This window comes from Danio aesculapii, chromosome 8, assembly GCF_903798145.1.
Source record: "Danio aesculapii chromosome 8, fDanAes4.1, whole genome shotgun sequence".
Lineage (NCBI taxonomy): Eukaryota > Metazoa > Chordata > Actinopteri > Cypriniformes > Danionidae > Danio > Danio aesculapii.
Window position 1 is genome coordinate 48,887,947 of NC_079442.1, and position 25,277 is coordinate 48,913,223.

Genomic DNA, 25,277 nt, shown 5'->3' on the forward strand with positions numbered 1-25,277 from the left:
GTACCACTCAGTGGAAACGGGCCATAAAAGACTTGTAGATATAAAGACTACTATATGACTTTACAAACTGTATTGTAAATAAATCAGATGAACATTTTTATATTATTATTATTATATCTCAATAACATTAGTGAAATTAATTTAAAAACTGAATAAATCTAAATGTACACACATTTACACAAGTAAATACACAGTCTCAACGATGGGCTAAAAATATGCAGATTTCTGCACACACAGTTTTACGCGTGGGCCTAGTCATGATGCTGCTTTCTACTGTGTGTAGTGTTACCTGTGTAATTTAGCTGTGTGTTTGTTTATACTGTATGTTGATTGTTTTTGGATGTGTGTTTCTCTTTTTACAGAATTTTGAAATCACGGGTTAAAATCCTGGTAGATGGGACTCTGCTGATTTCAGCTCTTATCCCTGAGGATTCTGGGAATTATACATGCAGACCGACCAATGGTCTGATGACTCCACCCGCTGCGTCTGCCTACCTCACAGTTAAACGTGAGTGCTTGGACATTTTTAGGTTCTGTATGATTCTGAAATGTGAAACGTAGCTTCGTGTGCACATAATTTGTTTAATTAAAAGGTTCAAATAGATATTAATTCCAGTGATATAACTTAAAGATCCTGCACGAGTGGTCCGGATGCCCCGTGAGACGTATCTACCCATGGGAATGGGGGGGGAAATCCCATGCCCAGTTCAAGCCGAGCCCCCTATGCTGTATGTTAACTGGACCAAAGATGGAGCGTCCTTGAATCTGGAGCAGGTACTGTGAATGATCACATCAGAGGAGTCTAATCCTGCTTATAAAGGGCCAACAAGCATCCTGCAGTGTTTAGCTTCGAGTCTAATTGTATTTGTTTGGAAAATGAGATTTAATGGTTCAGGTGTGTTTAAATAGCCTGACAGTTGTGGATGTAATGCTTCACTCATGATTCGATATGATTCTGATCTCCCAACATGATTTTTTTTCACAATGTTTCTAACTAATTGAGTTGAGAGACCTTTTTTCAATTATTCCTCAAATGCTGCACATTTTTTTGAAGGGCTGCAATATATCAAAGTTATTGCGTATCTCGATTTGTGGAATCAATGATAAATAGTTGTTTTTCTGATTGTTGTTGATGTTTTCAGGTTGATAAAACTGTTAATTAAAACTGTGGTGATTAATGGTTAATTAAAAGTGGTGGTGATATTTTAATTTATGCATTGCATTTGTTTAAATGTTAAAATGTTGATTATTTATTTTTAAAAATCATAAGCCGTGGCATAATTTCAGAAGTTTAATTTTCCCTGAAATATGAAATATACGTTGGTTATAACATTTAATATACAGTATTTAGCATTATAGCATTATTGTTGTTACATGTCACATTTTCCCGATTCTTTTGTAACATAATCATTTATTTTGTCAAATTACAAAGATAAATAGCAATTTTAAAAGAAAAGAAAAAGCTAAATATGTGTCTAAATTAAATTAACTAAGAGTTTTGTTTTTTTCCTAACTTGTATTTTTATTTTTGTTATTTTCTTCTTCTTTTTTAAAAAACGTCAGCATGTCCACATTTTCTGGCACAAGCTAGTGTTTCAGCTCATTTACAAATTCCTCTCCTGATGAAAATAAACCTGCAACTATAAAATAAATGAAATATAAGACATGGTTTCCGCCACATACATTTTTCCATGGCGGGGCGCCACGCCAAGATTCATTCCGCCACGGCTACAGTACAGCTTCTCATTCAAAACATGTAATTTTTTTAATAGCGGGTGATAATCGCACCAAAATGTATTAAAAGGTAAATGAATTATAACAGCGTGAACTTTTCTGTAACCGTAGTAGTGCTGTGCGTCATTTGTTTAACCCTCAAGGTGACGTGCTGACTAACTGACTGACAGGTGCGTGATGCGTGAGGCCAGCAAACATGATGTATAGCCGTTTCACTTTATTTTAGACGCATTAATACCGGAGGCATTCATAAATATTCCTAGCAAATCTAATAAATGCTGGAGACATACTCGTTACATAAACGCACTAAATCGCACCATAGCAGCGTTTATTTGTTACAAGAAGATCTGCGCGCTCTTGAAGCGGCTTATATTTGAGGGGGCGTGCAAGAAGTTTTGTGCACGAGCAGAGGAAATCGGCACGCAAGCAAAGAGATTCACATGCTGTAGGCTATTACAAAAATGTGATCTTGTAATACTGCGCTCATGACATTTGTCATTGAAATAAAGCCACAGGTAGTTGGTAGATCTGTGTAAAAATGGCCTGCCGGCCGCCACAGCTGAAGAACTCCTAGAGGAAACACTGTAAGTCCTATACAGACTTGTGAAATGCTCATTCAAATTAAGGGTAAAAAGAGACAGAGCAAAAAACAAAACAAATTTGCTAAATGTTAAAGTTGCTTTACACGTCATTTGTCAATTTGAGATTTTTCTTGTGCTTATCATTGATTTAATAATACGATTGAACTGGTGAAAGTGTAATCGTTACATCTCTAAATAGAAGTAAACTCTGCTCAACAAAGGCCCTCTAGCAGCAGGTTTTGACTTACTTCATCATCAAGCATGACATGATTTTTACATTCTTTATCTTGATTGGTCAGTATCCAGGATGGATGGTCAACTCAGAGGGATCCGTGTTCATTACTGCTGCCAATGATGATGCAGTGGGCATGTACACCTGTACAGCCTATAACAGTTACGGGACCATGGGCCAATCAGAGCCTACCAAAGTCATCCTGAAGGTGAACCGTACTGTATGTCTGTAGTGGAAAATAATGACACACTTCTTTGCTTTACCTACTGAGTAATATAAATTAATTACATCAATTCAAGTTTACTTGAATAGTGTTTTTTACAATCATTATATATAATATATATACTTACTGTATGGTTAGAATAAGGATGAGGGTTAAAGTTACCCACAAGAAAAAATACTTTAGTTATTTACAGTAAATAATAAGTAGGTGAATTAATCTGTTGTGGTAATCCTATAGTTGGTATGGCAACAAGAAAACTATAGTAATATAAACAAATCACCCAATACTGTAGGGGAGCGCGGGGCACAAAGTAACGCAGGGTAAAATGTAACATGGAGTTTTAAGCTATTTGCTCAGGGTTAACCATGCCATGCTTCTGAGGTTTTCACAAGTGCTGGTAGATGTCTTCCTGCCAATTATTGAAAAAGTTTGGCAAAATTTGGATGAGAAACACAGGAGAAACCATTTTTGCAGCTTAAAAGTATTTTTTATTAAAGTCAATTTTTTTTATTTAAAAAAAATTGTTGAAAGTTTGTTAGTAAAATCTTATACTGTTGTGATTAAAGTCTTCTAGGCTAAAAGATGGAACCATTTTGAAAGATGTAAAAAACACAGTGACTGCTAGCCAGTTTTGAGGAAAACACGACACAGCAGGGTTAATTGTAACAGGGTGTTACAAATAAGCCACACGCTGTTGTACACCAATTAAACTAACAAAATAATTGTTGAATTTTGAGTGTAATGTTGAGAACTTTTTATATAAAACGTTTTTTAATAGAATCTATTTTTTTGTATAGAAAAATAATCATTTTATTGCTAATAATGCAAATAAATGCATTGTATAATAATGGATAAATGGTTAATAATGCAAATAGATTCAAATGTGTTTGTTCAACAGATAAATAAATACATAAACATACTGTGATATGTAGAATAAAAAATAAATTGAGCCATGTACTGAGGAAATATGGACACTATTTAAAGTAAACTGGATTTAAATTAACTGTGTGAAATCTGCCTTTTTAAGCTTGTGTTACAACTAACCCTCTGTCTGTTGCAACTCGCCCCACTGGTGGGGTAAATAGTAACATTTTTACTCCTGGCACTTTTGGCTATACTGCACAGAAACTGTAGGTCCGGCGATCATACAGCCAGAGCTCATTTGTAGGAGAGGCGTGTGTGTTGTTTGTTTAAAGAATGGTTTGTCTAACCCTATTACTTTGTTCATTATTTAACCAAAACCAAAAAGTGTTTCTTTGTGCCCTGCTCTCCCCTAGTTTTCTTCAATTATAGCATACATTATTTATACTATAGTAAACTACAGTATACTGTGGTAAAAACTAAAGTAACTATAGTTAATACTACAGTATGCTGCAGCATTCATAAAGTGTTGTGAATGCTATAATATACACCGTACAATATACTTTACTATAGTGTGGATCAAAAACACATCATCCTGATGTATTTGTTAAAGGAGAAACGCTCAGGGTTGTCTCTGATTTTAAATATTTAGGTCTAATTTTAGATTCACAATTGAATTTCCAAAAGCATGCCAAGAAGGTCTCTAAAATTGTTAAATTTAATCTGGCCAACTTCAGGCATATACGACCTTACTTGACTAATGAAGCAGCAAAACTTTTTATGCACTCCATGATTCTCATATTACATATCGTCTTACTAGTTGGTCACACACCAGTAAAACAGATTTAAAATCAGTTGAATCACTTTATAAACAGGCACTTAAAGTATTTGATCAGAAATCTATCATCATTGTAATATAATACAGAAACACCATTTATTGAGCTTTGATAATATGAAATATTTGGCTGATGCTTGTGTGATTTTTAAGATTTTAAATGGGTATGCTCCACCTCCATCATGTGAGTTTGTGAAACGCAAGAATAATAATGGTCAAGCAACACGATCTGTTACCTCAGTCTTCTCAGTTAGAGCCAGTTATTTCTGGAACACGCTTCCTATGGATTTATTAGGGGTGTTACGAATTATTCAACTTTTAAATATAAGTTAAAGAAATGGCTAAAAGCAAATCAAGTTTGTAATCATGTGTAATTATTTTGTCTAACATTTTAAGAAATTCTTATTACATGTTTTAACCCTTTGTCATATGTAACTTTACTGTTTTTGTATGTGTGATGATGTGTTTTTGATTTTTAGGTTGCCTTTTAAAATCTGGCAGGGGGCAACAGATGAAAATTAGCCCTTGTGGCTAACTCTGGCGTATTTACAGTTCAACTGTTTATTAATGAGCATTGTCCCTGTTAAAATAAAAATAAATAAATAATTTTATTAATAACACAGTATATTTAAAATATTTAAAGTATTTTATTTATCAAAATATAGTATTTAGTGTAAATTACTGTAGTATTTTTTCATGTGGGTACTTGTAATTATGCATTATCATTTTTAATTACTATAGTAAGCACATGGAGCAAGTGTAACAAGAACGCCTTAAAATAAAGTCTTATTTAAATTAACATTGATATTTACTCATAAACCTGTTGACATTCATTGTTAAATTCTAATCAGGAATTGAGTTGCTTAATTTAATGAGCTTGTTCTGGTGATTTTCACAGGACCCCCCTTCATTTCGTGTCTCACCCCGTGCCGAGTACCTACAAGAAGTCGGCAGGGAGCTGGTGATACCCTGCCAATCTCAGGGAGACCCCTCCCCCAACATCACATGGATTAAAGTAATTTAAAAATAAAACATCCAGGTCACAAAACCATGATACATGATGGTCTAAGCATGCTTCAAGCTTCTTTATCATCCTGTGTAGGTTGGCCCTGCTCCACGCTCTCCATTTACAGTGCTGTCCAATGGCTCTCTGGTCCTGCGCCCACTCAGTAAAGACCACCAGGGCACATGGGAGTGTCTTGCTAGCAACCGTGTGGCCACCGTCAGTGTTGCAACAACAATTTTAGTGCTTGGTAAAGTAACCACTTCACTCTTTTTCGTATTCACTTCACATTATTTTTATTTATGAAGCACAATGAAAGAGCAATGGCTGAGTTTCAATGAGTTAAGTCTAAAATAACTATGATCATTGTTTACAAATATGGTTTCATAGAAATCAAAAGCTCCTGTTGTCTCATACACTGTAGAGCTTCTCTAAGGGAAATTGAAAGGCTGTTCCACAATTTGGGACCGGTTATGGCAAAAGCCCAGTCACATTTTTCCTCAGCCTCAGTCAGAGGACCAATAAAAAAAACAGGAAATTGATACCTGTTTAGTACCTGATCATTACAAAAATTCTTGTTTAACTGAGACAGCAATCAAAATATATTGTCTGATCTGTTTTTTTCAGGCACAAGTCCCCATGCTGTGATATCTGTGTCTGTGGATCCAGGGATTGGACAGGCCAATGTGTCCTGGGAAGCGGGCTTTGATGGAGGATACACACAGAGATTTACTGTTTGGTGAGTCACATACAAAGCTGCTGTGCCGTCAGCCAATTGTTGCATTGCTGATCATGATTTCGAGGATCGATAGATCTGTTCTTCACAACACACACAGCAATCTCAAATCAGTTCATCCACACATTTTAATCTGATTCGCGAACTTGTTTGTAGAACCAAATTAGCCAAAGATCACTTATCAAGATTAAAAGATCCAAGATCTGCCAAATCATCTTAGATCATTTAAGTGAGGTATGAAGAACGGACCCCAGGTAAGTCAATTAAGAACCAGTTCTTATTTACATTGACAACCTGGACAAGAGGCAACATAAAAGGCAGATACGCAGAAGGACACAATGCAGTAATAGTTACACAAATGCAGATAATATATGAAAAGAAAAACTAAAATAAGCACAGTGACTGTAGGAGCCATTTGTTTACTTTATTAAAGGGTTAATCATGATTTCTTTCATTATGGAGATTTGCACCCCATGCCGGCCAGAGGAAGCTTAAAGGGCACATAGGTTAGCCCTTTTTTCAGATTTAATATAAGTGTTTTGCGTCTCCAGAATGTGTCTGTAAAGTTTCAGCTCAAAACACCCATCAGATTTTTTATTACACCTTTTATTAAATTCCTATTTATACATTTTTTTCACTGGGTGGCAGTTTTGGTGTACTGCTTCTTTAAGGCTAGTCCTCCCCGCCCACCGTTTCTACGTGCCTTTCTGCATGCCTTAATCTCCTCCCTCGGCTGTGTCAGACAACAGACAGACTTAAAGGAAGCAGATCTCACGTAGCGTTTGTGAGAAATACTACAGTAAGAACTTTACCAATGAGTATTTATTGTGCAGTTGCATCGATGAGTCGTACAAAGTTCACGCGTGCACACGCGCACACACACACAGACAGACAGAGCGCCTGTTTAGCTTCACACTCTGTTTGCACGCATATGACAGGATACAGGTTAATCTCCACTGCTGTATGGATATCTGTTATGTTATTGTACAAAATAAACCTGATTTAACGTCCACAAACCGGGATTGAAGCGTCTTCCTTTATAATTGTACTGACACGCGGCTGTGCTGATGAAGTAAAGCTAAGCTAAATCTCTGTAATTCATTACACACATGCTCTGTTATAAAACATTTTAAACATGTGAAACTCACTCTTGATCACATTTGATGATGATTGATGATCCTAGCAAACTGAACAGACCTTTTATTCCCGGTTGCTTTGCGCACGTCTGGTCTTGTTGATATGATTATACATGTTACTACGGAGACATGTTAATACGCAGCTGTCAATCAATTGGATGGGCGGGGGGACCGCTCTCCTACGTAAAGTTGCGGTCGGTTTGAAAACCGCTCCAATTGGTCCACCGTTTTTATGTTGTTAAATTGAAAAAAAAGGACTGGGTGTGCTTATATCACCCCAATATGACGGTCTATACACCATACATGCACATATGTCTGTCCAAACAGCTTGAAAAGTAGATTTTTTACCATAGGTGCCCTTTAAAAGCCTAGGTGTAGCCAACTGGAGAAGTCCCGTTAGATATGGATGCAGCCGGAAGTTAACGAGAATTAGTTATATTATTTATTAAATTTCCCACTTATTGTATTTTATTACCATGTACCCCAACCCCAACCCTAAACCCATCCATCACAGTACTGTAAAAATATTAATTATTGTTATACAGTGTCTTTAAAAAATGCTGCTTTATTAATGTGCATATCACACTTCCAGCCAGCCGCATATCCGATTTAGACTTTACCCTGCTTGGGAGCACATGGTCTTTAGACCTTACCTTCAGTCTGTTTGGTGGCCAAACTTGTTTGATTTCAGTGTGTGTTCAGATTATCTGTAAATTAACTCTACAATAAACAGCAACAACTGAAGACTTGTCGTTCCATGTACTGTAACTAAGGAAGAGTCTAAACCTCTCAGCAGACCCAAGATGTGACTAATATGGAGTTTTTATTTCCACAACAGTGGCTTTCTACTATTAACTGGATTACATTTTGAAAGGATGATAATGGAGTAAGAGCATTGAGCTTTAAGGTTTTGAGCTCCAAGCATCAGCAGCAAGAAACTGAACAGTGTAGCCACCAAAATAAGTACAAACTTTAGGTATACAAAGGTTAATAAAACCACTAGAGCGCAGAGTTCGACATGTTTTACGAATGTTAAGAAGTGACTGTAAATAGAGTGGAGTTTTCCCTAGAAGTGTTTTATAAATGAACAGAAACCAATGAATTTGTCGACATAATTAAAGAGAAGGTCACTTCTATAGAGAATACAGCTGACAATGATGAGTATTAAATGAAGCACTAGTAACAAAACTAATTGCAACATGGTAAAATAACATCCAGTTTATAGAGGAGAGCTTTTGAAGCTGATCTGTAAGTTAAATCCTCATAATCCAAATTGGCCATACTGTTAATTTCACCAAATGCTTGTTTGAAGAATGCGTAGAAGATTTGTTTCTGTACATTTTCTGTAAATGATGAGTATAGTTTAATTTAAGGGATGAACTGTCCCTTTAAATGTGATAAGTGTCTTTACAGTATCAGAAGTGCTGATTAAAATTCAATCTCTCTCTGTGTATCAGGGTAAAGCCCACTGTTAGAGGCAAACACGAGTGGGCATCAATTCCTGTGCCAACATCCAAAACCTTCCTGCTGGTTACAAGTCTGCAGCCTGCCACTAGTTACCAGTTCAGTGTTCTTGCCCAAAACAAGTTGGGTTCTGGCCCCTTCAGTGAGATTGTCACCATTAGGACATTGGGTAAGCAAATTGTTACACATACACAACCTGCATGCACTTTATGAGCTTAGACACATGCATTTATCTGGATTCCTCAAATCTACCATGCCAAGTTAAGCTCAAACCCTGATGAAATTCCACTCTCTGTAGTATCTCAGAAGACCTCGATTGACTTGCGTAGCTGCTATCAATTCTGGTCTGGACATAAACCTTGCAGGGTCAGACAGAATCTGCAGACTTTTTAGGCTAATTCTGCACAGAAATCGTATAAAAAAATTATGCAAATTAATTTTGAGAGTATGGTAACTAAAAACTTCACATATTAAATTCATTCGTTTTCTTTTCGGCTTAGTCCATTTATTAATCAGTGGTCGCCACAGCGGAATGAACCACCAACTTATCCAGCACATGTTTTACGCAGCCGATGCCTTTCCAGCTGCAACCCATCACTGGGAAAACTACACACTCTTGCACACACTCACATACACTACGGCCAATTTAGCTTATTCAATTCTCCTGTACAGCATGTCTGTCGGGGAAACTGGAGCACTCGGAAAAAACCCACGCGAACACAGCCAGAACATGCAAACTCCACACAGAAATGCCAGCCGAGGCTCGAGCCAGCGACCTTCTTGCTGTGAGGCGATTGTGCTACCCACTGCGCCACCGTGCTGCCCTCATTTTTCTTTCACTTTTCATTTCCCTTTTTGACTTTATTTTGAAGGTTTGTGATAAAAATCCAATTAAAACCACTTGTTTGATAAACAAACCAGGCAATTATACATACTAAAAGACAAAAACAATATTAAATACACACTGTATTATACATAAATATTCTAATAATTTGCATATTATTCAATATTATTACTGATAATTAATCTAAAAATTAAAAAAATATATATATTTACACACATTTATGTAAGTAAACAAATAGACTGATTGATAGCCTCTAAAATATGCAGATTTCTGCAGTGCAGATTTTGTGTGGGCCCACAAGTTAGGCCTGAATTTAAATGTTAAGCATTGGTTCTTCTTCAGAACTGCATTCCCTTATTTGATTCAAAATGTTCCCTGATGGACTCTAACATTATGTAAAACTGCCAATAGACCCTTACACAAGACTTATGACACATTATACGGTCATCAGCATCTTAAATCCTTTAACGTTTTGAATATTTTTATTATTTTAAATGTATGTACATTTATTAAGCTGTATTATATCATCTTTCCATCAAATTACAAAAAAATAAATCTGTTATGTGAGGTGTTTATGTGTTTATGTTTATGTTTATGTGTTAATGCAGCGTCTATGGGCAGAACAGCAAATTTGACATTGTGCTCGCATCTGGTTGCCATTATCAGTCTCACACTATTTTATACCTTTTTCTGAAAGTCTTGGTAATTCCATTGTAAAGTTTTTCTATTATTATTTTAGCAAATAGGATTGTAAAAAAAATATTTGTTGTACTCTCCCTTCCGCTACTGAGAAACCTGGAAATGTGAAAAATGCCCATATGTATGATGGTGCACGCTAAGGTTTTGTAAATAACAATTTTTTGCATTTCAGCACCTCCAACAGAATCTCCTACTGTGTTAACCACCATCCCAGTGTTGTCTCCTCCCATATTGCTGTCAGCCAATCGTACGTCACTGGGCGTGTTGTTGCAGTGGGTCCCGCCTCTAGAAGAGTCATTAACTTCCTTTGCACTTCAAGCAAAGAGGGGAAAGGGGGAATGGGTCACTATAGACCGAGATATTGCTGTCAACATGACTGAACTGATCGTAAAGGGACTTGTAAAGGTAAAATGCGAAAGACTGAGAATATAGACTATTTTTCCCATTCATTGTCACATGAAGGGGCATTTATTTGTCTTTGTTTATTTCAAACACAGGACTCAAAGTATGAGTTGCGTCTTCTGTCTTGCCAAGACAAGCTGGTCAGCGTCCCAAGTGACTCGGTTCTCATCTCTACTGAAGGTGAAGCAAAAATAAGAAATATAGATTTGGATTTAGGGCTGGGCGATATGACAAAAATATCATATCACGATTATACCTAATCTAGTCCCACCTTACAATAAAGTTTCATTAATGTATTTACTAACATCAACTAATAATGAACACTACCTGTACAGCATTTATTGATCATAGTTCAACATTTACTGAAGCATTATTATTAATTCATTAAATTAATGCACTGTTAACAGGATCTAACAATGAACAACTGTATTTTCATTAACTTACATGAACAAATACTGTAATAAATGTGTTGTTCATTGTTTGTTCGTGTTAGTAAATGCATGAACTAACATTAACAAATACAAAATTATTGTAACCTGTGTTACCAAATAATCTCATATCCTTATAACGATATATATAACAATATTGTACCATTTCTGTAAATCCAATCAGTTAATAGTTTATTTAAATTGACCACATGTAAGGGACTATTTCTTTTTGTCATTTTAAAGTATAAACTCAGAATTGTACTCATTCAAATGTGTACTAATATCTAGGTGCTGCACAATTTATTTTATTTAGCTCAAACAAGTGGTAAAAGAACAATAATAATATAATATTAGGTCTATGTGTAGGTTAAATGCTAACCTTTGTTTAGACTTTAAATATGTCCTGGTTGTTAATTCACAGTGAAGTGATGACATCAGAATACAACTATTCATAATGCTGAAGTTGAATTATTATTATTGTCATCGAGAACATTATTAGACCATTTTTATTTACTGATAAAGTGAAACATTTGTCATGGTTAGATTCCCTCTTGCATTATATTCAATATTATATAGGCTAGTTTAGTAATACTGACCCAGTGAACATTTATTTTCATGCACAACACTTTGTGTTCCCTATGAAAAAATCAAATGCTTCTTAAAATGACTTTAAAATGAGATATGATCATATAAATATGATGTGTATGCTTTATTGGCGGGCACGCGTGCGTCCTCTCGGTAGTAAACAAACAGTGCGTCATCTCGTGTGATTTTAAGGCTGTGAATACGTCATTATATGCAGGGGCGAATTTAACCAATAAGCGAGGTAAGCAGCTAATTAGGGCCCCTAATACATATATAGAAGTCTAAATTATGCCTATAAACTATATACAACATTGTTTTCTAGCATGTTTTGTATGGTGAGAAACAAATACGATTTTAACATAATTAAATATTATTTAATATACAGTCAGATATAATTTTATTATAATAATGTAGTGTTATGTAGTAATAATAATATTACAAAAATAAAATATCCATCATGGAGCAGTCCAGCAGTCAAATGTATAAAATGTATATTTATTATTTTTAAATTCATTAAAAAAAAATTATACATTGTAAATTCATTTTAAGAAAACTAATCATTGTAAAATGTAGAGATTGCATTTATTTAAAATGTTGAAAAGAAGATTGAGTGATACTAAAACAACAACAATATACATAAAAATTTACTAAAAGTAGAAAGGGGGCATTTCAGGACTTGGGCTCCATGGCTGTTATTGATTAGGGCCCCAAAATCCCTAAATCCGCCCCTGATTACAACTGAAGACAGAAATGAGATTTTTAGGTTAGTTATACCTTATAAATACAGTATGTGACACTTTAACACCATTTGGAGGTGTCCATGTTGCTGAGCAGTGTATATACGATGTGTGCTACCGCCTTTACGCTTCTCTCCTGACCGTGAAAATATAAATGTCTGAATCTTAGAAAAGCTCATGTGTAGGGTCAAATGGAGATCACGATCTTTTTTCAAATAATCGTATATTATAAATTATAAATATCACTTTGTAAAATGTAAACATTGTATATTAGAGAATTTTCCTGTCTGCATCCCCATAATGGAGTGTAATATTGCACTCATATAAATGATAAAGTATTACTGTAAACAATGTATTTTCTGACACCACAAAACTACTAGAGCATATTATGAAACGATAGACTTTTATTATTGTGTCTAAACAGTATATTGTCATATTGCACAGCTCTATTTGGACATATTTCAGGGTTTTTATCAGAAAATAACATGTAACGTGTGGCCTTTAGGTATGGAGATGTATCCAGCAGCACCCAGTCTCCTGGCCTTTGTTCCTGAGCCCCTGCTGGCTGGTGTGATTGGGGGCGTGTGTTTTCTGTTTGTGGCCATCATCCTCTCCCTGGTGACAGCTTGTGTTATGAACAGTAAAAGAAGACAACGACGAAGGAAAAAAAGAGATGGTAAAAGCAGTGAGAAAGATTAGGAAGTCTCTCTACATACTCTGTTTAATAAAGCTTTTCGCATGCTCTTGATGTAATTGAGCTGCACCACTCAGATACATTTGTTGTGTACTTAAAGGGATAGTTCACCCAAAACTGACAATTTTACTCCTCACTCAACTTGTTTGAGATTCTTTCTTCTGTTAAACACAAAATAAGATACTTCGAAAAATGCTGAAAACCAATAACCATTGACTTTCCTAGTATTTGTATTTCTTACTGTGGAAATCAGGTTTCTAACATTTGTAATATATCTTATTTTGTGTTTAACAAAAGAAATTAACTCAAACAGGTTTGGAGCTACTTGAGGGAGAGTAAATATTGAGTAAATTTCAATTTTGGGGTGAACTGTCCCTTTAACCCTTAGATAAACAAGTATTTATACAATGAGCAATGTTTTGACTCTTCATTAAGTCCATTCCTTTAAAGCTGTTGATGCATCATCAGTCGCCATAACTTTATAAGCATTTAACGCCTCAAAGATTGATGCATGATATATTTTAAATGCTGCATATTGTATTGTCAGTCATGCATGACACCTCTGTTTCTGTGGTGTTTGTTTTTGTCATCTTATGACATTATCTGTGGCATGATATGAACTTTGCATCCTCCCCACCTTTCAGATATCCCCTCTGCCTTCCAGAAGAAATCATCTCCAGAGTAAGTGCTATGCATGCATCATTACTATGCTTCTCCATCGTTGTCACTGTTCTACATTATGCTTTTTTCCAGCCTTAAAGGCATAAAAAGTGCACAAAAGTGAAGCTGCTGTGGGAAGAAACCCTGAAGTATAGGATCAGCACTGTAAACACTGCAACAACATGCTGTGGACTACAAACCTCCAGCTGTTGCCGTGGTTTCAAAATGCAGATATGATGTAAACATCACTTTAATATCATTCAGTTAAGGTTAATTTAACAATTAAAAGCATATTAGACATTAAACACAATCACAATCTCTTTAAGAGTGTCCTCCTAGGCTTCAGTTCATGGCACCAGGTAAACACCGTGGGGACGCTTCCCTGCTTCAACCTATGTAACCCGGTGAGCGATAAAACAATGCAGTCATCTGTAGCACACCGTCGTGTTGTCTGTAATAGCCTTGTCCCGGTACAGAAATTTTAAAAATGTCAATATCCTGCTAACATTAAAGCGCTGTTGAGCACATTCATAAACAGTGCTGATTTGCTCTAGTATTCACCAGTGCTCAACAGACATGACTGTGATTGGTCGTGAAGGTCATCAGTTCACCGCTCTTCACTGAGTACAAACCAGTACAAACACAGATGCATGGACACTGGATCATTTAAAGCTGCGAAGATCAGTCGACTGCTCGTCTGTGTTTGCACTCGGTAAACAGCGGTGAACTGATAACCTTCACGGCCAATCACAGTCATTTCTGTTGAGCACTGGTTAATACTACGGCAAATCAGCCATTCAACAGTGCTTAAATGCTAGCGGGAAATTGCTGTTTTTTATTTCAGTACCGAAGTTCAGTACCGTGACAAGTCTAATATAGTGAAAGAATCAGTTCATTATCTTGAGTTTGATAAAAAGCATCTAAACCGTGCACTTGGGAAAGATAACGTTAGATATCTAGTGCCATTCCCCTTAACTTAGCTGAAAATGAGGTCTGATATCCCTTTTTATTTTCACTTTCCATTCAGAATGGGCCTTCGGGTCCCTCGGAAAGCGGTGAAATTATAAATTTGTGTCGATTTCTCTTCGCTGATAAGATATACAGCCAGGTACACAACGTTCCTGTGTGACTCAGGTGATACTTCCGGGTTTCTTCCCCCTGCAGCCTCGATTTCGCTTTTTAAATGGCGGCCGCATGAAATCTGTCAATTCTGTCATCATTTATTTACTCGCACTATACTTCTTCCAAACCTCTTTGTGGTTCTTCTGTTGAACACAGAATAAGATATTTTAAAGAAAGCTAGAAACCTGTAATCATTGAGTTCTACATTATTTGTTTTTCCGACTATTGGAAGCAACAGGTTTTCAGCTCAGTTTGGAATATGTAATGATTGAGTAAACGTGGGTAAAGTTTCATGTTTGTGTGAACTGTCCCTTTAAATGTTATCTTCCTGGCTTAATTTTTGTTCTTTTTCTCCGTCTTCAGAGCTAACTCGCCTTCTGACAGTCCAGACAGTTTGCTAAAGCTAAAGCTGTGCCCTCCATTAAACTTCTTCCCCAACTCGTCCTCCTCCGATCGCTCAGACCGTTCCTCGTTTGATAAAGCCAGTCGTAGTGAGTACCAGGATCAAAAGAAGCAGCTTCTGTCCTCATCATCTCCACCTCCACACTACACCCAGTTTGAGAGCCACTTTGGGGGAACTCCATCGCCCACCCCTGCTATTGAATCCATATCAAGAAGTCCTGATGGCCGCTTCATTATCCAACCTGACCTAGAAAACTTCAAAAAGAACCTCAAGAAAGAGTTCCCACAGTCGCCTAGTAGAGGCAGTGGTAGAGGCAGCAGCAATGGATCTTTTAGAGAATCCAACCAATCAAATTCTGTTCGATCAGAAAGAAACGGACCACCACAGATGCCCTCAGCATTAACAGTGGATCATCCACAGTTAGAAAGACCCCCTCACTCTCCTGGAAGAGTGAGGGCAATGGCTAGAAATTTCTCCCGTCATGGGTGTTTCTACTCTGATGATGAGCACGGTGGCTCTGAAGCCTTATTGGAAAGGGCCAGCTTTTATTCTGACTGTAGTGAAAAGAAACCAAGTGACTCGCTAAAAAAATACCGGAGTGCCAGTCATAGGGAGGACATATTCCCGAGCTTAACCAGGAGAACCAGAGAGAGAGAGAGGATGCTCCAGCAGGCACAATACCAGCCTATTAATGGAGACAGCCACCTGACAGAGCCCAGCACTATGATAACTCAACTGGATGGAGAAAGAGAGAGGGACAACTTAAGCAAATGTTTAAAGCTAGCAAAGGAACGTGAGCAAATGGAGAAGGAGCTAGAACACTACACAGCAAGTCGAAGAGTACAGGCACATGAGCGTGAAGAGAGGCGGGCCAAATCTGCAAGTCCCTTAAGAAAATGGACTGGTGTTGAAGTTCAAGACCCAATTTGGAAGCCTCAAGACATCCAATTACGACAAAAATCACGACCCAGCAGCTTGGCTCAGCATGTAGCGGATAATAGGAGAGGCTGTTATTTTGGCAACACCAGTAGTCCCATGGAAAGACATCCCTCCTCTTCTTCATCATATATCCAGTGGGATATAAGCCCTGTGACATCCCCTACCAGCCTGGTGCCAGTGCAAAGCCTTTCTGAAGGAAACACACCTCACTCGCTCTACCCAAACATACGTCAACAAGCCATTGCCAATGTAGAAGGTTTATCAGCAACAAGCATATCTCAATCACCAGCTACACAATATACCTCTCTTTCAATTTTGACTCCAAATAGGGAACCATCTCCCAGTAGACCAAGCCTACACGAGGCACAAGCTAGATACTCGGAGAGTCACCTGGAGGAGGAGCTGCCCAATAGGACTTTAGTTGAGGAAAGTTGGTTGGCCAAAAGGAAAATAGAAAAAGAGACTTCACCATTTAGATCCAAATCCCCTGCTCACTTGAGTCCTCAACCATCTGAGCTGCACCAAGTGTTGGAAGGAGCTGCCAGGGATGCTAATTCACATGACCTTGATCCCAGGACCCAAAACATTATAGATACAGAGGAAGAAAGAGTTGTTCAAAAAGACGGACTACTGAGTCGTAATCCATCAGGCTGCTCTACGTTGCCCTACGATCATAAGAGGGGAGCAAAGGGAAAAGTGATTGATGATTCAATCTCCATATTGCCTTATAATGAACAAGAAAAAGAAGGTATCAGGGCCCGATCCCGAAAGAGTGACAAATGTGTCTTGACTGAAAGTCCTAGTCGAATATCACCTCTGACCCTGTTAGAAAATGAGGCAGAAAGCGATCAGTCCAATTTCTCGAGAATGTCTGAATCAATGAAAGCTAAGCTTGCTCCCCAACCAGCAAGAATGTCCCCACTGCAGACCAGCACTATCCTGGAGTACCTTAGTCTTCCAGGTTTCATTGAAATGAGTGTAGATGATCCAGTAGAAGTGACCGAGCCTTCAGAATCTGTTGAACCCAATGTTGAGCTAGAAAGTGGGACAATGTTGAGAGTTGAGCCTGACGTTGTACCCAAAAGTTGGGAAAAACATAGTCAGGATCTCTCTGGGACCAATGGAGCGGTCCATGACCATGGCACACCAAATGTTTCCATGGAAAAACCTAAACCTGAGGACATCTCAGAACCACTTCCACAATTAGAAGCCAGAGATAAAAGTGTTAAATCGGGAACCTCAGAAAACAAAAATAAACGTTTTCCACCATCAAAAGAAAAGAATAAGAGTTCTGAGCCTTTGCTTTCTCATAGTTCAGGAGCTCAACGAGAACAATTTATTCAGCATGGTCCAGCACAGACATTAATAAACACAGCTAAAAGCATGGCAGCAATAGTTTCCAAATGCCCAGACTTTATTTCTCAACAATATCAAAGACCTCAGATTCAGGGTGACAGTACCAACATGATATCCTCACCAATCTATCAGGTTCCTGTTCCTTTCATGAAGAAATCAGTCAGTATTGGTCCTTGTAGGACTCTCTCCGGAGCTGGGCAACCTCGTCCTTTTCTTAGGAAGTCCATTAGTTTAGGATCAAGATATGAACATTCAGAACATCCACGACCTTATATCTCTGAGGCGTGCTACAGAGATCAATTTCCCAACCCAGATATAAGGCTCAAATCATATAGTTTGGGTCGTACTCCTGCACATTACTATCCCATATCTGGCCCATCGTGGCGTGGTTCAGTGCCCTTTCAACCTCCTCACAGCTACAGTTTAGAAAGGCATCATATTGAGAGATCTGGAATGACACCACCTTACCAAACAACCTTTGTTCCAAATCCTCCACGACAGACGGAACCACCACTTCCTTCTAGGCGGGAGTCAGATCCACGTCGACAGGCAGCAGTCTTTCCAGATTCCTCTAGGTGGCCTCTGTCTTATCAGGAAACACTCAGGTCAGTTCAGCACAAGTATGTACCACGTGACCCTCCTAGACCTTTTGGTCCAACCAGATCACTGGCCAGAGTGGATTACATGCATCCCGCGGAGCCCAGAAGATGCCCAACAAGACCTTTCCTTCCTAGAGGCTACAGCTGGCCATCACCATACCATCCAAGCTTTCCCTTAAGAGAGCATGACTTTCCAAGGGAGCTGGACAAAGGGATGGGTGCAGTTCGTGGCTGTGCAGAGACTGAGAGGGATGGGGGAAGAGCCAGTTATGCCAGCCAGAGCAGTGGAAGGGGTAGTGTAGGACCCTATGGACATCTTCGCCAGTCTCTGTCCATCACCCCAACCTTACTCAGCTCGCCAGAGACCACAGAGGAGAGCGAGAGGCACAGGGCAGATAAAGACATAAGAGAACGGAGATCCAAAAGGTGACACTAATGTATAAATACACAAGGCACAGACTAGCTAGATTAATTACCAATCTCTATTAGGGCTGCATGATATTGGGGTAAAAATTGCATTGCAGTAATTAGCTTTTTTACCGATATGTATTTTGATATGAAACCGGTTTCATCAGATGGTTTAAATAACTAACAGTTGTTTCTTTCACTTGAATAAATTAAACTCATGTTAACACAGTACCAGAAAAACTCATGCAAATGAAGGGTTTTAACACCACTTTGACTATTGAGGAGGTGCACATTGCAGTGTCAATGCAGAACCTATATATTATGCAGCCCTAATCTCTATTTTGTTTTATGTATAACTTTTATTCTCTACTTATCTTCATATTTTGCATATGTGTGGCTATAGAAGGAATACTTCAGTAGATGAGAGTTACGAATGGGATGCTGTGGAGTACTCTATGGATCACGACGTCCTGGAGGCCATGAAGGTGGAGCGGCCCCATGCAGGCTTTGGGAGAGGCAGGGGCTTCAGGCCAGAGCGTCCCCGCTCCACTGCTGGCCTCCAGGACCTCCAGAGCAAACGTAAGAATATATAATATACTGTAGACTCCATAAGTGTGTCTGTTCCAAGGGTGTAGAATTAGCACAGATGGAGGTGATGTGTCCCCGGCAATATTCGATTACTCATTCATTAACTTTCCTTAGGCCTAGTCCCTTATTTATCAGGGGTCGTCACAGCAGAATGAACCGCCAACTATTCTGGCATATGTTTTAAGCAGCAGATGCCCTTCCAGCCACAACCCAGCACTGGCAAACACCTATACACTCTCCCATTCCCAAAACCTAACCAAATCTACACCCTTGGTCTGTTCATTCCCAAAACCAAATGTAATACCTGTGTTACCTTTACCTACGTAATTTTACCTATCCTCCTTCCTTTATCCTGTTCCTCTCCTCTCAGGCCTGTACTCCATGAGCCCTCCTTTAGTATCCCAGCCTCCTCAACACCGGTACAGTCGTTCCCTCAGTGAGGCGCGCTTCAATGCCCTGCGTCAGGAGTTTCAGGAGTACCGCAGAGCCCAGGCATCCTGCACCCAAGACCCCTGCATCCTCCCTGACCCCGACTCTGACTCCAGCTCCGCACTGCTCTGACATCCTTACCCTGGTACCTTATTCCATCACCTCCCTTTAATCCTTCAGACATATCTGCAACTTGTTTTAACTCAGGCTTTGTGCATGATATTGATTGATTTTGCTGGCACAAATGTGCATGGTAACAATGTCTGGCTTAAAATCTGTGTTCAAGTCAAGTTGAGCTTTATTGTCATTTCATGTAGACCTACAGTTGAACAAAATGTCTCGTCTTGCAGGACCACGACACTACATAAACAAACATAATCATAAATATGAACACTGGACGTAAGAGCTATTTCAAACCTATACAGAATGAACATACCAGAGCAGTAATCAAACTATACTAACCATACATATACAATAAATACTTAACTATACTCATAAACTAAGACGGTATACAAGTAGTTTTACATAATACAGAACAATATTGTGCAAGATACTGTGCAAAAGAGGGATTAAAGGTTGAAGAAAACTATTCGCGGTGCATTCACAGGTATACATTGTTTTCCTTATTGAGTCCTTGTAAGATGGAAATTAGGTAAAGTGTCCGGTGCATATAGAGAGAAGAGTGTTTCCACTGGTAGCTTGTCAAGCCCGTTTATAGAGATATGAAGTGAAAATCATGGAGTTTATTTCAGTATGTTCATGTACTTCCAACTGAAGTAGAAACCGAAGCGGGGCTGTGGTAACTGAAGGAGGGGTCTGGTTAAGAGTAGTGGCTGAAGCTTTAATCTGACATCATCAAGGAAGAACTGCATCTCCAAATGCAGAAGCAAACGCTCAGACTCTTATTGAAGATGACCAAAAACACAACATTTCTTCAGTGAATTAACCTGACGGATTAATTGTTCACCTAAAGAAGAAGAAGAATGTGCGCTAGCAAAATAAACATTGTAATTTTTGATTTCACACCGACTTCAATCATTCATACAATCAGCTAAAGGATCATTTCCACTCTGTGCGGGAAACATTTATTTTCCTTTCCACTGTCAGAAGTGCCATAAATAGCAAACTGTATCGTACAACTCTTTTGTCAGCACACCTAGCTAAACAGTAGGGTACCAAAGGGGTGGAGCTAGACCAGGGATAGGCAAACTCGATCCTGGAGGGCCGGTGTCCCTGCATAGTTTTGCACCAACCCTAATCAAACACACCTGCTTGTAGCTTTCTAGTGATCTTGAAGACACTAATTAGGGTGTTCAGGTGTGTTTGATTAGTGTTGGAGCAAAACTCTGCAGGGACACCGGCCCTCGAGGATCGAGTTTGCCCATGCCTGAGCTAGACTCACTGCTGGAGCAAAACTCTGCAGGGACACCGGCCCTCGAGGATCGAGTTTGCCCATGCCTGAGCTAGACTCACTGCTGAACGCTAACTGGTTTATAGAGAATCATCACTTGCATATGCAAGGTCGGGAGCTAGCTCTACCACTGAAGCTAAGCTGGGCTGCACCCAGTCAGTACCTGGATGGGAGACCACATGGGAAAGCTAGGTTGCTGCCGGAAGTGAGACCAGCAGGGGGTCAACCTGCAGTCTGTGTGGGTCCTTACGCCCCAGTATATTGATGGGGACTCTATACTGTTCAGTGAGTGCCGTCTTTCGGATGAGACGTTAAACCGAGGTCATGGCTCTCTGTGGTTGTTAAAAATCCCAGGATGTCCTTTGAAAAGAGTAGGAGTTTAACCCCGGCATCCTGACCAAATTTGCCCACTGGCATCTGCCCGTCATGACCTCCTAACCCTCCCCTTATCATAATTGGCTTCATTACTCTGTCTCCTCTCCACCAATCAGCTGGTGTGCAGTCTGGCTAATATGGCTGCCGTCATGTCATCCAGGTAGATGCTGCACACTGGTGGTGGATGAGGGGAGTGCCCCCCAAAAATGTTTAAAGCGCTTTGAGTGTCCAGAAAAGCGCTATATAAATGAAAGGAATTATTACTATTATTATTATCATTATCATTAAGTCAGGGGACCAGGTACATGGATTTTAAATACACAGCTGAAACACAACACTGTAATAATGCACAGCAATGAAACCATGGTTGACCCGAGCACAAGCAAAGCGAGTTGTCTCCTTCTGACCCACAGACACATGCCATGAATCAAGGTACTGTTGGCAGTGCAAACACAAGCCTGATCAGGATTACATGAACAACACTGTACCACTCCACTCGCTAGAAAAGAGACATAAGGATCTAAAGGTTATACATGTAACAAAGGGAAATGTATACAATGCCATAGTTATAAATCCAATGTTTAATGCAGTTTTTCTACAATTTCTTAACTACTTATCCCTCTTTATTTTAACAGAACATCCCAATGAAGAAGATGAATTAGATTTAGATACAAACCCTGAGTGTTCAGATCATGAGAAAGCAAAGGATCCAGACTCTGATATCCAGGAGCAGCTTTGATGGATCTTTATCCCTGAAGCTGAATGAAGAGATCTGTAAAGGTGTGTTCAGTTCCTGCTAACTGTTATAAACTTGAAAACATGTACATTACCTGGAATGTAGCTCTTGTATTTTTGTCTTTTGACCTGTTGTCAACAGTACCAGATTGCACTTCTGTTTGTCTAGACTAAAACACAAGGATACGGCAAACAAACAATTAGAAGTATGATTGTTTTTATACTGGTTTAGTAAATTAAATTGACCTCCATTGTGGATAATTGTAACATTTTCTAATAAGCTGAACCAAAACAACAGGAGAGCATAACATCTGCTTTGACAATCAGACACTGCAGCCAAGAAAATCCATATTCAGGGGTGGATTTAACCAATGGCCGCTTAGGGGCCTAGGAATTCTGAGGACCCCGAAATAAATACCTAGAAGTATAAATGATGCCTATAAATTATATATAACATTGTTTTCCATCATACTTTGTATGGCGAGGGTTTAAAAATTGTCATTTGAAATGTTTCAAACGTGTCCTCCACCTTCAATCATAGAAATGGCTCATTATTTTTGTGAATTCACCTTAAGACAACAAATCGTTGTTAACCCTAACCCTAAGGTGCTTTACATGTTATTATTATTTTGCATTAATATAAAATGTAGAAAAGGAGATCGAATGATATAAGAAATAAACAGCAAAATAATAATAATATAATAATAATAATAATGTAATAATAATGTAGTAATAATAATAATAATAATAATAATAATAATAATGTAATAATAATAATAATGTAATAATAATGTAGTAATAATAATAATAATGTAATAATAATAATGTAATAATAATAATAATAATCATCATAATAATAATGTAGTAGTAATAATAATGTAATAATAAAAATAATAATAATAATGTAATAATAATAATCATAATAATAATGTAGTAGTAATAATAATGTAACAATAATAATAATAATAATAATGTAGTAGTAATAATAATAATGTAATAATAATAATAATAATAATAATAATAATGTAGTAATAATAATAATAATAATGTAATATAATAATAGTAATAACAATAACAATAATAATAATAATAATAATATAATAATGTAGTAATAATAGTAATAATAATAACAATAATATAATAATAATGATAATATAATAATAATAACAATAATATATAATAATAATAATAATAATAATAATAATGTAGTAATAATAATGTAACAATAATAATAATAATAATAATAATGTAGTAGTAATAATAATGTAGTAATAATAATAATAATGTAGTAATAATGTAATAATAATAATAATAATAATAATAATGTAGTAGTAATAATAATGTAGTAATAATAATAATAAATGTAGTAATAATAATAATAATAATAATAATGTAGTAGTAATAATATAATATAATACTGTAGTAATAATAATAATAATGTGTCGTAATAATAATGTAGTAATAAAATAATAAAATAATAATAATGTAGTAATAATAATAATAATAATGTAGTAATAATAATAATAATATAACAATAATAATAATAATAATAACAATAATAATAATAATAATAATAATAATAATAATAATAATAATAATAATAATAATGTAACAATAATAACAATAATAATAATAATAATGTAGTAATAATAAGTAGTATAATAATAATAATAATGTAGTAATAACAATAATAATAATGTAGTAATAATAATAATGTAGTCGTAATAATAATAATAATAATAATAATGTAGTAATAATAATAAAATAATGTAATAATAATAATAATAATAATAATAATAATAATAATAATAATGTAATAATAATAATAATAGTAATGTAATAATAATAATAATAATAATCATAATAATAATAATAATAATGTAATAATAATAAAAACAATTACAGCACATAAAGGTGTATTTAGGACTTTTTTTGTCTGGACTTGCTTAGAGCCCCAAACCACTAAATCCACCCCTGACCATATTTCAGCATCTATTATACATGAGTACATGTAAATATGTTGCTGTTGTTTATTTGTTTACCATGTCTGAAGCTGAATTCATCTTAAAAGCGGTGTCATTTTTACTTTGGTCAAGATCCAAATGATGTCGTAATTTTAAATCAGTGCCAACACTGAGGCCTCCTTACCCAACACTCTAACTCTCCTGGAAATGGACTTGTATTTTATACATTCATAATCAACATCCTGAACAAAAGCATGCATTGCTCTCTGAATCTTCTCTACTTTAAAGAACTCAGCTGAACTACATTACAGTGGATGTAGGAAAAGGCTAATATATACGTCAGTCTGAGCTTAAGCTTGTAAATATCAGTTTAATTAGATGACTTTCTCAGATTTTGTACAACTGTTGATGAATGTTTTGAGAACACATGATTCTGTCTTATATTTAAGATGCTGCTGATCTTTATTGTAACACGTTTAAAGGGTTTTTTGACTTTTTTGAGAATGAATTTACACTTTTGTAAAAGAAGATGATGTTTTATATCTGTTTTTATAAATGTTGCCACTCAGTTTTGTATCATTTGTACAATAAAATGTTCCACTGATCTGTTATGTTCATCATTCAGGTGTTTACTATTTGACGACAGTATAACATGTTGTTGTTTTTTAGTGAAACACCATTTTTGAAGAATAAATATCTACAGTGCTCAGCATGATCGAGTACAGCCCATTTTGAAAATGAATATTATTATCCATCTCTCAGTGAATATAGGCGATGTGTTCTGGTGCATTTAAACAAAACAGATTCATTTATTTATTTTTATATTTTATTAGTTTTCATCTTTATTGGATAGGAAAGTAGAGAGAACTGACAGGAAAGCATGGGAGCAGAGAGAGGGGAAGTATTCGGCATAGGACGGTGAGGCGGAATCGAACTCGGGTCACCGTGAGCACCAGAGTGCATGTGTGGACGCACTAACCATAACACCACTGGCGCTGACCAAAACAGATTCATTAAACAGAAATTCATTCATTCATTCATTTACTTTTTCGGCTTAGTCCCTTTATTAATCCGGGGTCGCCACAGCGGAATGA

General features: G+C 37.0%; 1 protein-coding gene across 1 annotated transcript in view; it reads left to right on the top strand.

Annotated features, from left to right (window-relative positions):
- The window catches only part of igsf9b (immunoglobulin superfamily, member 9b), a 123,254-nt gene extending 100,431 nt beyond the window's left edge, over positions 1 to 22,823 (top strand). The window contains exons 8-22 of the mRNA XM_056464115.1: positions 363 to 508; positions 632 to 774; positions 2,615 to 2,755; positions 5,365 to 5,481; positions 5,569 to 5,719; positions 6,097 to 6,208; positions 8,799 to 8,974; positions 10,521 to 10,753; positions 10,846 to 10,930; positions 13,006 to 13,176; positions 13,839 to 13,875; positions 15,340 to 18,699; positions 19,085 to 19,260; positions 19,640 to 19,843; positions 22,120 to 22,823. Coding sequence (XP_056320090.1) covers positions 363 to 508; positions 632 to 774; positions 2,615 to 2,755; positions 5,365 to 5,481; positions 5,569 to 5,719; positions 6,097 to 6,208; positions 8,799 to 8,974; positions 10,521 to 10,753; positions 10,846 to 10,930; positions 13,006 to 13,176; positions 13,839 to 13,875; positions 15,340 to 18,699; positions 19,085 to 19,260; positions 19,640 to 19,830 — 5,239 coding nt within the window. The 3' untranslated portion in view covers positions 19,831 to 19,843; positions 22,120 to 22,823. The remainder of the gene's footprint in view (positions 1 to 362; positions 509 to 631; positions 775 to 2,614; positions 2,756 to 5,364; positions 5,482 to 5,568; positions 5,720 to 6,096; positions 6,209 to 8,798; positions 8,975 to 10,520; positions 10,754 to 10,845; positions 10,931 to 13,005; positions 13,177 to 13,838; positions 13,876 to 15,339; positions 18,700 to 19,084; positions 19,261 to 19,639; positions 19,844 to 22,119) is intronic.
- The last annotated feature ends 2,454 nt before the right edge of the window (positions 22,824 to 25,277 follow it).